General features: G+C 37.0%; 1 protein-coding gene across 4 annotated transcripts in view; it reads right to left on the bottom strand.

Annotated features, from left to right (window-relative positions):
- The window catches only part of bcas3 (BCAS3 microtubule associated cell migration factor), a 479979-nt gene extending 466072 nt beyond the window's left edge, over nt 1–13907 (bottom strand). For 3 of the 4 annotated variants that reach the window (XM_088079374.1, XM_088079375.1, XM_088079376.1), the window contains exons 1-5: nt 13786–13907; nt 10871–10960; nt 9848–9902; nt 5627–5702; nt 4102–4208 (exon numbers count right to left, since the gene is read on the bottom strand). In XM_088079374.1, the coding sequence (XP_087935500.1) occupies nt 4102–4208; nt 5627–5702; nt 9848–9902; nt 10871–10941 (309 nt within the window). In that variant the 5' untranslated portion in view covers nt 10942–10960; nt 13786–13907. The remainder of the gene's footprint in view (nt 1–4101; nt 4209–5626; nt 5703–9847; nt 9903–10870; nt 10961–13785) is intronic. The other variant, XM_088079377.1, reaches the window with a different exon arrangement.
- Nucleotides 13908–14591: the final 684 nt, after the last annotated feature.

Here is a 14591-nt window from a genome sequence, read left to right as displayed (position 1 = left end):
CTGTTCCCTCCACAACCTGAGGAGGTTCAACGCCAGGCTAAATGTTACAATGTGATTACATCTCTCTCTATAAGCGGTCAACCGGTTTATCAGAATGGTACAGAAAGGAGGTTTTACACACTATCGTTATGGAAGAACATGCCTCTAATAGTGGCTGACAGCTGTTAAGCCTCCACTGGTCACATCCATCACCAACCAGAGTAAAACAGGAGGTTAAGTGAAGCCAAAACGATCTAGATCAGTGGGTAGAGCTTCAGAGAAAACAAGTTGAAATCTTACATTTATATTCTAAATCTCCGGTTTAACAGGGAAATGTTCCAAATAGGTGTATTTTGAGCATTCTACATCTTTCCTCGTCTTTTGTTGTCCCTGTCCCAACTTTTCTGGAGCATGCTAGAGGCATCAAATTCAGAGTGAGCGTATAATTTTACAAAAAACAATTATGTTTATCAGTTTGAACATTAAATATCATGTCTTTGTAATGTATTCAATTGAATTTAAGTTGAAAAAGATTTGAAAAATCATTGCATTCTGTTTTTATTCACATACACAGTGTCTCAACTCTTTTGGAATTTAGATGGCAAAATCAGAGTGTTTTATATACCCTGGATGCTTGTTTGTGATAAAAGTAATTTCATGGCCCTAAAAAGTTGTTGGAATAGCCATCAATGCAGGCAGGTTCGATTAAAACAATGGTAACTGAAACAATTATATTTTAATTTTGACATTTATAGTTGAATATTTTATTATGCCATAATGATGATAATTGATGAGGATGAAAGGGCTTAAAATAAGTGCATGCATTAGTTAATTAACAATTTTTAATATTGTCTATTAAAGCCTTTTTTAATGAATGTGGTGTTAATATTATAGGCATTTAGTTAAAAGGCAGCCAGGCCTTCATCATTTGTGCAAACGCATGTTCTGGGGCAGTTTTAAAATTTGTGCACAGAATACAAACAAATTCAGTTAAGAAAATAATTGATTGAAAAGATTTCTTCACTTGTTCAGATTCAGACGTACGCACTGTTTGTTAATGAGGCCCATTGTTGGCGCCTGAGAACAAGAATTTCAATGCAAATGACGATACAAACAGGCTACCTGTACATTCTAATGCAATATAAGCTAATAGCCCTTCAACAAATGCATGCCAATACATTATCATCATCATTATTATCTTTAATATTATTACTATACCACTACTACTGTGTTTCCAGGGCTGTAGGTTGTAATGGTACTGCACTTGATTTGATCATGTCTGTCTCTTTTTTCCTGTAACCTTATTTGTATTAGCTGTAATTATTTCTCTTATACTACAATGATTGCTGATCACTTACCCCAAATTCTCAATGTAGTGTAACACAGTTAGTATCAATAAATTGTGTTTTGTTTTTAAAGTCATTCTCACTTGTTCTTTGTGGCAGTTTAAAAAGGCTCAAAAGGCTCCTGAAGCTAAATGACCACTGCAAACTAAAAAGGCATACTCAAGAGAAGCAAAGTACTGTAAAACCAACTAGAAGCAATGTGGATGTCGGAACTCTTTTTATAATCATATCCATCTTTTGTCGTTTCCAAACTACTGAACTCCAAAAGCACCTTATGATTGGCTTCACTTGCTTTCATTAATAGATATCTAACTTATCATACACTGCCCACACAACACATGTTTATTTTGTGTATTTGTCTTCCTCTTTTGTTTTGGTTTGTTTGTTTGTGTGTTTGTTTGTTTGTTTTCCAAACCAGCAGAGATAAAAGCGAGTTGTAAAGTTAAGTAGGACCTTGGGATTTGTTTTGGTATGTTCCAGCCCGGAGTGGTACTGTTTGGGTCAAATACGGTCTGTATCATGGTCAACACTGTCACCTAGTGGAGAAAGGCTATACTGCAAAACAGAAAGAGGGGCGAAACCAAGTGAGGTGAGACACTGATTTTTGTTAAATATGATACAATAAAAAGCATTATTAGATTAGTTCTAGGTACTTCATATTTGCTTTGCCATTGTATTTTATTATGTTTCACTGTACTCTAACAAAATACCTATAATAATGCCCATAATACATTTACAATCAATTAACAATTTACATCTATTACAATTTCAGTTGTTTTCATTTTAGTTGTCTTTGTTCTATTTTATCTGTCATTGTCTTTCATATATTTTGTACACATTTTTATAGTAGTTTTTTTTTTTCATTTTTGTACTGTTCCATGATCAGTCTGGCAGAAATGTATAAAGAGCTTAGATTACACTATGATGTATGTAAGATGCTTTAAAAAGTTTGTTGTTTGTTATATACTTTAGTACTACTTAAAAAAACTATAGCAGATACACTGCTAAGAGGATTTTCAAACACAGCCAACATACAAGTCCATTACTGGACACTGACAACTCTCAACAACATAAGTTTAAACTATGTTGTATTTCATTTAAGATCATCTCGAGGAACTCGAGAGAAACTGTTGACTAGAGCAAGGAAAGTTATTATTCGTAATGAGTAAAACTGGCAACACAGTTAACTGAGGTAATAATTTATGTAACTTATGTATAAAATGTAGCGAGTGTGTGTCTGAAACCTTTATTAACAACAGTGTTATGGAGTTCAAGTCTTCTTTGGAACACATTCTGTTTTTTTCTTTCTTTGTTTCTATTCTTTTGATATGTGGTGTTTTGCTGCTCTGTTAATCATTTAGCAGTGTTGGTCTGACCAAAAAACCTCACCACACAGGGGTAAAATAGCTACTTTCCTTTGTTTACTCTTTGTTTTATCATAAGCCTCTTGGTAGGGCAGTGGACTTGTCCTGACAGGTCTTCGGTTAGCAAATGATTTGACCAGAGTTTGACTTTTGACCCCAAAAAGAACATGTTTACATCTACTTTCAGAATCAACTGAAAGGACTGTCCATCAACACAGTCAGTAGAAAGTTAACACTTTTAGTTAAAGGTAGTCTTTAAGTTGGGTAAAATGGATTGATGACGCATACAGAAAAGAACATGCTTTATCAATCATAACAGGCCTATTTTTAACATTGCAACAGCTTCTGTCCCTGCAGCTGCTGGCTTGGTCATAGTGATCATCTGTAATCTTATAACAGTGAAAGTGTTTGTATAAGAATATATCTAAAGGAGACCTATTATGCATTTTGGGTTTTTCCCCCTTCTTCATTGTTTTGTGTGGCATTTTTGTGCTTGTAAAGGGTCTCCAGGAAATACAGCCTTAAGTCCAAGCCAAAGGGAACTCTCTCTCCCTCAGAGGGCTCTACTCCTAAGCTGCCTGAAACAGCCCATCTGAGTTTAGGTGTTTACTTCATGGATGTATTATAGGGAAGTCTGGATACAGCCATCAGGGCGGGGCCTCATTCATTCCTATCAGAGCTGCTCATTGGCATAGGAAGAAGAAAAAGCTCTTTTTCCAGGTTTAGAAATATTTAAAATACCCGGATCTACTGGCCTACAGTGCATGCCTAGTATAGATTAACGGCAGCCAAACGCAGCCAAGCCTGGCTGAGTGTGCCCGACCGGGTAACTTCCGCCGACTTCTGGATTAGTGCCTCGCTAGCTTGAATGGCAGTCTAAAAAATTATCAACCTGGATGGTTTACATTTAGACAGTGATAGAAGACGTTTTGCGGGGGTTTTGACGCTCACAAAAAAATTATTTACTGATTTACAGACGTCTCTAGCTTGATGTAAGTCAATCAGAAAAAGTCTTTCTGGGCCAGAGAGAGAGTCAGCTGACCAATCAGAGCAGATTGGGATTCTGGGGCTGCAGCAGAGGGCAGTATGAGACACGTGATGTGTTTTTAGAAGATTAAAGCATGTAAAGCTATTCTAGTACTCCCCCAAAATACAAATACGATCCCAAAATTGAACATTATAGGGCCCCTTTAAATGTTTTTATTGATGACTTTCGAAGAGTCTATCAGCTCCTTAGTACTGTACAAAGAGCTGCAGCCAAACAATGCTCTGTAATGAACAGACTGTCAACATTCAAGTATGTGTTTCAGCACACGTCTGTCACTGAATTTATCATTGTGATTAAAACTTTCAGCACAAAAGCTCCGTGTAGAAAATGGATTAGTATTACTGGTGTGTGGCATATGACTTACAGATACGCTCCAGATCTGCATCCCGTCAGTGTAGCCAATCATGAGGCAGAGAGGAGGGTCCGTTGTACCACTGTGCATTTCCATAAACTCTGGATTGCGGGCAGTGTCTGTTCAAACACAAAGTGAGACATTTGGTCAACTTTAACGAGAGGATGTGTTAAATCATCCTATACTATGACAAACAAACCCTTAACTAATTGCATTTCAGTGGGGCAACATTAATATTGTTTTAAGTTAGTATGGGAAAGAAAAACATCCTTGCCACAAAAAGTCCATTTAACATAAATGGTCTTTCTCAACCTTGGAAACATCAGTTTTTAAAAATCCTAGACTGGATGAAGAAAGTATCCAAAAGAGGCAGTGGATGTGCCAGCCCGCAGAGAGGTTAAAGCTGAAATTCACAACCTTTTACAAATAACAGTCCTAAACTGAATGTGAAAATGGCAGCACATGTAGTGCCATGCATGTCATCATGCAGTTTGAAATATCACAGTCAACATGGTAGCATGAATGCAGACACATTTAAAAGCATGAGAAATATAGTTCAAATGATTATTTCCTCAGGGTTGTGTTGAGTTTTCTCTGTTGAAGACAAAGGTGTGATTTTGAGTAATAAGAATAAAACTAGTTTACTCTCTTTCCTATCTGCATGTAGTGTATGGGCTTTGGGCTTCACAAAGCTGGGCAAAGTCACTTCAACTAGTTTAATTTTGTCAATAGAGGTGAAACCAATCAAAGACTTGTTTCATCCTTATAATGTATGCAGCATTTCAATAACTGCATGCTAAACATTTTGCCTTTTGCAGATGTAAATTTTTTGTGCAGGATGTCTCCAAATTCAATTTGGCATGAAAGCACCACTTCAGAGACTGGAGTATCTGTCCATAGGACCACTTTAAACCGTACACTCCACAGAGCAGGGCATTTCTCTTCTTCCACCCCATGCCCTTTTATGGGGACTAATTACCTTCGCAATTAAGGATAAACTGACACCCACTTTGAAATTACGAAGCCAATATCATTATAACAACACAGATGCAAACAATTCTGGGGTTTAAGTACACATCATTAATGTGACACAGACTTTTCCTTTCTTGACAACGAATTGAAGAAAGAGCTTAGGACGATGTAGGTGAATCAACACATTGACCTGTGACTTATCCCATGCTTGACCACTTAGAGTAACTTATATTGATGTTATAATACATTATATCAGCTGTTATAATGCTTTTTAAAATGTTAATGTCTCACAACTATGAAACTTTAACGCGCTTTCGTTTTTGCAGAAAAAAATGTCAGTTAGTGATCCTGAAGAAGGTCATTATAAAAATGCTTTATAATGTGCTATGATTATTGTTACGAAGCATTGTTATTTATGAGTGCTTTAAACTATGATTACGAAGTGAGATTTTATGGCATTATAAGTATGGTTATAATGTAATATTAACATGGGTGTCATAGAAAAGTGTTCCTTTTTCAATTTTCGAACAAACCAAATTAAATTATTTGTCAGTTACAGACTTACCGTTGATGTCTGCTTTCTCAAATCGAACCCAAATGATTTTCTCTTTTTCATCAGTGGGCGGAGCCCCAGTATATGCCTGTAGTTTGGAAGACAGAGCAGAGTATATATATAACATATACAGTAAAAACACCCAACACACCTAATGCAAATGTAAAATCCAAATTCTATTAACCACATTTAGTTTGCCAGCCAAAGTATGCATGTAGAAGAATGACCAATCTAGAATAGCTGGAAGACAACTTGCATGCAGTCAAAGTATACATTGTTCTGGGCTGGAGGCCCGTTTGAAACTGGCCTTACTGTGATGTGACACTTGCATGAAAAAGATCATCCTTCACAATTCGATTTTTATTGTGTATTGTCATCTTTACACAACTTTAGAATGGTTAGTGGCAATATGAGGCAGACACTCTTGAAAACTCCTGTTGGCACATTGATTTTTCTGGAACCTTTACTGATAATTGCATTTTTGGACATTAGACTCTTCAATCTCATGGCTCACAACTCCTTAACCACACAGCGTAATATCATTTGAATAGAAATATTTAATAGGGCTGCACCCGACTCAGAATCATGTCAGTCGAATCAGATTCAGCTGTTAAATACAAATATTCAACTATTTGTTTTGTTTTTCTTGTAACACTTTGTCTTCTAAGACTAAGGTTATTCTGTACATTGTCCCTGATTAAAATAAACTTAATAAAAATAAAAAATAAAAAAATAAACCCCATGTCTATAATGCATTATAAAACATAATGAACATACTTAGAATGTGTTAAAATGCCTCTATAATGCTGTATAATCATAGTCCATATTGTCCATACTACATATTTGCTCTCCAATCACTGTCTTTGCAAAGATCAAAGTGTATTACAATTCTCACAACTGTCATGACACATTATAATTCCTATTATAATGTATTATAATGTGAGTAAAACTCACTTTAAGTGGTCATTGGGTGCTTTAAGTAAAGTAATGAAATCCCTGTGTTATAGGCAGACGTAATATATTATAAAGTGACTGTAAGTCACTATAAAGTAGTCTTTGTTTGCCTTTAAGTAAAGTGACAAAGAATAAGATTGAGTCAAAGCAAGAACAGCACATAATATCCTGTAAAACGTATTGTTCTGAACTAAAACTTGTTTGGAACTAACATACAGTACAAACTTTGTGATTATAAAAAAGTTCAAACAACACTTATTCTCTCAACTTGGAGATAAAACTACAGGTTGACATGGAAGATTGTCTTCTGTATTATTTAACTTCGATTCAGAGGCATAACTTCTCCCCAGCTTGCATTTAAATTGTGTTCTCATATTAATCTAATATCTGTTTATGTGCACAACATGGATATCGCATTTCATAGTTTTTTCATACTCATTTCATATTATGTGCAAAACATGGACAGAAGTAGTGTGGTTTTTGTCTCTTTACACTAAATTCAATGATTAGACTATCAGAACCTGTTTCCACCAGTTAAAAAAAAAATTGGTGGAAAAATTACTCCTGATTAAAAAAAATTGCATGGTAAATCATAATTTTGAGATGGTAAATCTAAAACTGCCATACAAGCAACTGGAATCTCTGGAATTTCCATTCATTGATAGGCAGTGGTGAATTGACAGAAAATATGTACCACATTTTTCATGAGTAGTGCATTCCAGCAAGAAATAGACCGTGAAAATGGTATTTTATTATATTGGCATTATTATTATTATTGGTATTTTATTATTATTATACTTTTTACTGCAGTTTAAAAGTCTCTCACTGTCACAGAGATGAGGAAATACAGACTTCTGTTTTACTCCAATTTCCCTGCTTCCCTTTCAAAACAAAAGCCCTCTGACCACGTCTCTGTGAACAGAATCCCATCAGTTGCTGATAACAAGCATTCTGCTGCAGTCTGGCAGCAGAATATGTCTTTCAGCGCATGTAGATGCTGCAGCCTGTAGCCCCTCAAATCCTTGCTACTTTTTTGCTCTATTTTTCTATTTGTTCTACACCATGGCCCCTTCTGCTGAAGCATGACTTTTCTGTGATAGAGAAACACCTATCAACATCAGGAAAAGTTGTGTGGGGCTTAGACTGAATGCAGCAGACTGTGAGAGCATCCCCAGAAACGGCATTTGCCAAGCGGCCAGTCAGACCAGAGGGAAGAAACAAAACTGAAAGTGCCAGACAAAGAAAGGGGGGAAAGCCAGCATCAGGCTGACCTGACTTGGACCGAGAGCTGTTCCTCTACCAAGCCTCCTTCTGGCTAATGTTCGGTCACAGGAGAATAAAGTGGATGAGATATGATTGAGGCTCACTCAGCAACGGGAGATCAAGGACTGCTCCACACACATCTTTGCAGAGACATGGCTAACCCCTAACATCTTGGATCAAGCTGTTGCACTGGTTGGGCAGACCTTGTTGGGAGCTATAAGGACACAAGACTCTGATGCAAATTCAAAAAATGTACTTCAGGAATTGAATGATGCTATCAGCAGCAACATGCCCAAACAATCAGATGGAATCTTCATAGTAGCTGCTGATTTTAATCAACTCAACCTTCAACTCCAAAGATGTAGCAGGATCAAGGATAAATGTAATTTAAGTTTTTTAAGCTTTATCTAAAAAATGACCAATAAATCTACTTTCTACCTTTTATCTTCAATCTAGCATCCTGTAATCAAAAGAGCCATGAGGGGCATTATGGTGGACACACGAGCATCTGCCTCTGTTGTGACATATAATATACGCATTAGCAACAATAACAATGGCATAACATGTCAATCACAATCATTTATCCTCTCTGTTATATGGCAGCTGATCTGGTCCTCTGCTCAGAGGGTAAGGAGCTCCTGAACCTCATTGTTTTCACAGTTTGCAGAAATTTATGGCTGCTGTTCTTTTTCTTTGTATTAGCCACTTTGCTAACAGCTGCTTTTTAAATCTCCCGCGGTGGGTCGAACACATAAACACATCGTCAAAACTTCACAATTGTGCCGCCCATGGTCACATCTTTCTGGCTTTATGTTTAACAAAGCCCTCGTTACGGGGCTGTTATTACCTCTGTTCCCAGCTTGAGGCAAGACCATACAGTCCCCTCTTTCTGCAATCAGACGTTTTGTGTAGAACAGTGAGGTGGCATACCGGCATGATATTCACACCTTAAACAGGCAGCGTACATGCGGCTAGTGTTATCTCAAAGCCTCACAGAGCAGAGTCTCTCCTCTGTGCTGCTGCAACATGTCCGACACAGTTTCTTCCAAAGATTAGCGTGACAGTCAAGAGCATTCGCTAAGCAGCAAAATCTGGGGACCAAATGCCCCTAGAAGCACACTGCATTGCCCACTGACTAGCAAAACAATTGTTCAACTTGAAGCAATCTCAGTTGACTGAGAAGTCTCCGACAGAGGGATAGTAGGGGGCAAACTTACTATTTAAGTCTTGAGACTATTGATGTTCTTCATCTCCATACTACATACTGACAGAATAGAGTATATAATATATAAATATAAAAAATATATATCAACGTAGGCTACTTAACAGTTTTAGACTGACAGCAAATTATTTGTGCACTGTAAGATGAAGATGGCAAACATCAACTTTGGAATGCAAGTTAAAGTTAACAATAAAGAGGCTAAATGGTTGACAAAATGTTGAATTAGTTTGTTTTTCTTGTTTTGTTTGTTTTCTAATATTTGTCTGAAGCTGTTTCATCACCAGTGTTGTCTTGATATTGGAATTTCTAACTTTGATACAATACCTTGAAAAATATAGATATTTGATACCATTTCTGTTGAAATAGGAAGAAATTAACATTAAGGGCATACAATTAAAACTTTTAAAACTTATATCCTATAATAGCTGTATGTATTATAGGATATAATACATACAGCTGTTACCAGTATATCAATACTGCCGGAAATGAGTCGTGAAACCATTTCACATATTCACAACTGATTATGATTGATCAAAATTTTTGACAACACCACTTACACTACCTTTGTGCATTGTATTATGGGACAACAATGTTCTTCAGCAGCCCACTACAAAGATCAAGCTTTTCAGTAAGAATACTGACTTTAAGTATACTCAAATTTGACACTTTTTTAGTAGGAACACAACAACATATTCCAGACAGGCTATACTAAGTCAAATTAGTACAGTAAGGGGAACTGGGATACAACTTGTAATAGCTGCTAATATGAGAGAAAAATGACAAAATAAACTTACCTGGGGGACCACATCCTGCAGGAATGTCACTACACTTTCCATGTAAGACTGCTCCCTGTGATAGCAAAAAGCTCATCTCACTTCTCATGATAATGCATTCATAGACAATACTCCATTTTCTACAAATAAAATATTAGTTTGCAAAACAAAATTCAATGTGATTTGGGGAAACATTCAGGCCCAGTCTCCACATATAAACATATTTTTAAAAAAACAGATATCTTCCTCTACGTTGTCAACTCTCTTTCAAACACAGAGTTTTATGTCACTAACACTGAGATTTTTGAAAAGGTGCACATTTTTCAAAACTCCAGTTATAGATTTTAGATCTGTGTGAACATCTTAAATTGAGCTTTAGGGAAACAATGACTCCACATTTTGTCCATGCTCTGTGTAGCTTCACGAGCATGCACCAAAAACAACAATAACATTGATAAACTAAGGTTTGTCTACATTTCTTACGTCCCTCATCTTCCATCCGTTTTAATCATATTTTGGTTTTGCTATACCACCTTGGGCCTTGTACCAGGAAGATGTTAAATAAACAGGTATCCAATAAGTATAAATAAAGACATAAGGAGCTACTATTGTTTGATTTGTTAATGTCACCAAAGAAAAATAAGACCACGCCATAGGCTCAGAATCTTCTTCTCACAGATTTGACTTTCTTGGACACAGCTTTTATCGCCATTTACCAGCCCAGCAAGCATTTGATGTCGCTCTTGCCTTCTAGTGTGGATTGAGATATTTTGTCAAAATAAGTGTAGATATAATCTTTTCCTTTAAAGGAGGAGAAAATATACGTTTTTCAAAAATATCTGTATACATCTAGATAGGGCCTTATTGGAGTGCAATCTGGAGACTGATTGTAGAAAAGACACTGAATCATCTAAGCATCTAACTCCATCAAGCATGCTGTTCCTTATTCTTGGTGCCCAAGGACACAAACATAAATATCCAGTATACAGACACATATCTACATAGATCCAAAGATACATAAATAAAGCTCATGTCAGTCCTTACGTAGCAGCTTGTGCTCGCACTAGAACCCCTCCAGCACAGCGACTAGGTCTGCGTGGAGAGTCCGTTGCCATTTTGTCTGCTGTTTTCTTCCTGAAAAGGTACAAATAGACATTTTAAGTGGACAGCAGCAAATAAATGTGAATATTTTGAGCAGTCAACATGTGGACAATAGACAGCAGTTACTTCACTTGGCTCTTTAAACCTATGATTAAGCCACACTATGAATGTGCAATTTTAACCAGTTTGAATTTTTTTTTTTTTTTTTTGTCTAACAAAAAAGATGCTTTACTAAAAGTGTATCTTCACTGTATTGGATTTTTATAAACCTACACTCTTCTGTCTTATTTTGATATTTTCCTTTAATATGTTATCAACAACACTACCCAAAAAATAAAATGAATTCCAAAAACAATAATATCACTATGAGCATGCTTTACATTCCCCTTCCTTATTTCTGTACCATGCAAAAATATTTTTTTTCTCATCTATTACAAAAAGCACACCACAAAAATAGATGTACATATACTTTTAAGGTTGGTGGAAGTAATTTTTTTAACAACATTAAGTTATAACCTTCTTCTCTGACCAATAACTTTTTTGTGTATTATCCCCAGAAATAGATTATTTCGTGCTTTGTATATTATTTGTGCAGTCTTAAATTCCACCAGATCCATGATTTTCAATGCATGGGACTTTGAAACATGTTGTCAATGTGTTACTGATATCCAACATTGTCCATATGGGTTTTTTTGTAGTATGCATAATGATTGTAGGATGCTTTTGTAGGTTTTACCCCATTCTTCCACAAAGTCATTCTAATTCGAGAATACGAGTGAACAACACAGAGCGTACAATGCTTTATGAATCCAGAGTGTTTCCTGGATTTTAGTCTGTATTAGTTAAACTACATTTGAAAACAGTCAAAAACTACAATGATTAACACCAAACTCCACTCAAAACATAATTCTTAGGAGTAATCTTCAAATGATGTTAAAATATACCACCAAGCATCATCAGCAGAGTCTTACCTCTCAGTCTGGCCAACAAAATCTACTATCCCTAATGGTATTTTTAGGTGAAGGGAGGTAAACAGTAAGCATGGGTGCAGCGACTGCAGCCATGCAGATGTTGGATCAGGCTTGTGAGGAAAAAGTCAAACCTGATCAGTTAGCCTGCAGTGTTTTCGTTAAAACTACGTATGTTCCAACCTTTAGTTTGTCATGAGCTTTGAGTATCAAAGGCGAGTGAAATGAGCGTCTTACATCGTGTGGCTGAGGTCAGCCTTGCCCTTTCACATCCTCCAGCTCGTACAGGAGCACCCTGAGATGCCCTGAGGTTAGCTGTGAAACAGAATCCCATCAGCATGTTCAGGATCAGCTCAAAGGTCTACTCCTAACCATGAGACCTGCCTGCACTGCTGCAACACAGTCAGGATTGGGAGGCACCTACATCAAATGATGAAACAAGGGATGCACAATATTGGATATTTTGCTGATCTCTAATATACCGATATATAATAATAAATAACATAATACATTTTATTTATGTAGCACCTTTAGAAACAGAGTTCACAAAGAGAAATAATAGAAGGCAATACAACAACAGAGAGCCAAACAGTCCTAGTGAGCATAGGTGAGATGAAACTAGGGTAGAGTTAGCATCAAATTTAAACAAGAGGACAAATAATGCAAGATGCAGGACAAACAACTCATTTGGCTGAAAACTACTAATGATATGTTTCATTTTTTCCCTCCACCTGATTTAAGGGGTAATCAAGTCTTTCCAGTAGTGGAATTATCATCATATTATGCATATTCTTATCATGATGGCCCACCACCAGATAGAGTCATGAAATGCAATGCTCTTCAGTGTATGTAATATTTATTCACTGTGCAGATAAAAATAAAAGAAATACTTCAATTTAGGATTGATGATTTGTACAAGTTCACTTTGTCATTTGAAAAAAGAATCTATATTTGTTCATCATATCTGCAGAAATCAGCATGTTAGCCAATTCTGATATTTCACTTCAAAGCCAATGTCTGCTGAAACTGATAACATGCCGTTAATATTGTGCATCCCTCCTTTCACTGTTCAGGAACAACTGTTTTACTTTGAGCCTCCCTGGATGTCTGAGCTGCCGACACTGACACTAAAGTCTGCTGACAACATGAACTCAAGCCAGTGGATGATAGATGGATGCAGATTTTGGAAATGGCCCATCAACCAAATCAAAACTTTAAATCAGGGATATGCTGCTGTGCCATCAGAATACAGGAGGAGCTAATATGACCGATTACGATAACTACTCAGATTTACCCTACTCCTTGACCTCAAATATAACTGACCAGCCGAAATCAACCAGTTTTAAAGAAACTTGGTAAAGCAATATTCCTTTGTCATCTGCTACAGAAGAATTTCAGTATTTCCCTTTTTAACTGTGCATATCAGGGCTTAAGTCCACCGCAGGCTATGTGTATGGACTCTGAAGACGTCAATATCGCACTGGTCTGATGCTTACACAACTATGACAACAGCAGACACAGACTTCATGCAGAGACCAGTGTCTGCATGGAGGGACAAACAGATGAGCTTCTCTACTGAACCGCACTGAGAGGCTCGGCTGTCACATCCTCGGTTAAATGTCCACAACATTATTCAGCTAGCTTGCAGCAATGGCAACGAGCGAGCCGATACCGCAGCATTTGTGACAACTGTTCACACAATACAGCTACTGGCTAACGCTTAACTTCTACTGGAGATAAGAGCCCGCAGCTAACTCGGCTAGCATTAGCATGAACGTTAACTGACAACACTTTCCTGTGGTGACAAAACCACAGCTGAAGCCTTGAAGCACGAGTTGCAACTGTCACGTTTCAGTAAGACATTATTTTCAAGCGGTTATAGTTACGAACCTGTGTGTAGAACGATGATTGTGTCCTTGTTTGTGGATGGTGTGGTGGTCTAGGGACTGGTGGCTCTCCACAAAAACGTCAAAACACAAACAGACGGGATTTGCGGAACTGTGTGGTGTAACTGTGAGCCAATCAGAACACAGAAACGTTGTCATCGACCCAATCAGCTCATCGGAAGGACGGGGCTAACTGTGAGTCACGTGTCATAAGCATTACAATATAAAACACAATGTAATGATAAAAAAGGTTAGACAACATATTCGGAAATTAAAGCAAATAAAATAAATTAAAAACAAACAAAAACAAAGTACCCGTCTAGTACAGATTTTTTTAAGAGGACGTAAGAGCGTCGATCTAAGGCTTCACTGATTGAAAACCTACAAGTGTTTTCAATGTTATTCAAAGCTGATTTTATTACAGTTGCATAAGTCACAAATAAATGAGTGGTCATAAAACAAAAACAGCCAAGACAACAGAAAATGTGTCACTGACCTAAATGTTAGTTATGGACTGCATTGTATATACTATGATTTCAAATTGAAAGAACTTCCCTTAAAGAAGTCATCTTTCAGGACAGTGTGGATCACACTGCAGGACTCTGGGAGGATTTCAGCCAGGGTGTACCCTGTGTGGAACAGGTAGGCAAGACTCTGGAAACTGTCACCAAGAAATGGATAGAACTTTGTGCGTGGCTTGAACCTGACCAGCCTGTTAGTGATCATAAGTTAATCCTTTGTTGAATCTTAAGTTGGCTTCACTTGAATTTTGACAACATACTATTCTGTGACGCTTTTGTGTGATTTTTG

This window comes from Plectropomus leopardus, chromosome 6, assembly GCF_026936395.1.
Source record: "Plectropomus leopardus strain MGB_pleo_1.0 chromosome 6, ASM2693639v1, whole genome shotgun sequence".
Lineage (NCBI taxonomy): Eukaryota > Metazoa > Chordata > Actinopteri > Perciformes > Serranidae > Plectropomus > Plectropomus leopardus.
This window is presented reverse-complemented; position numbering and strand designations above follow the sequence as displayed.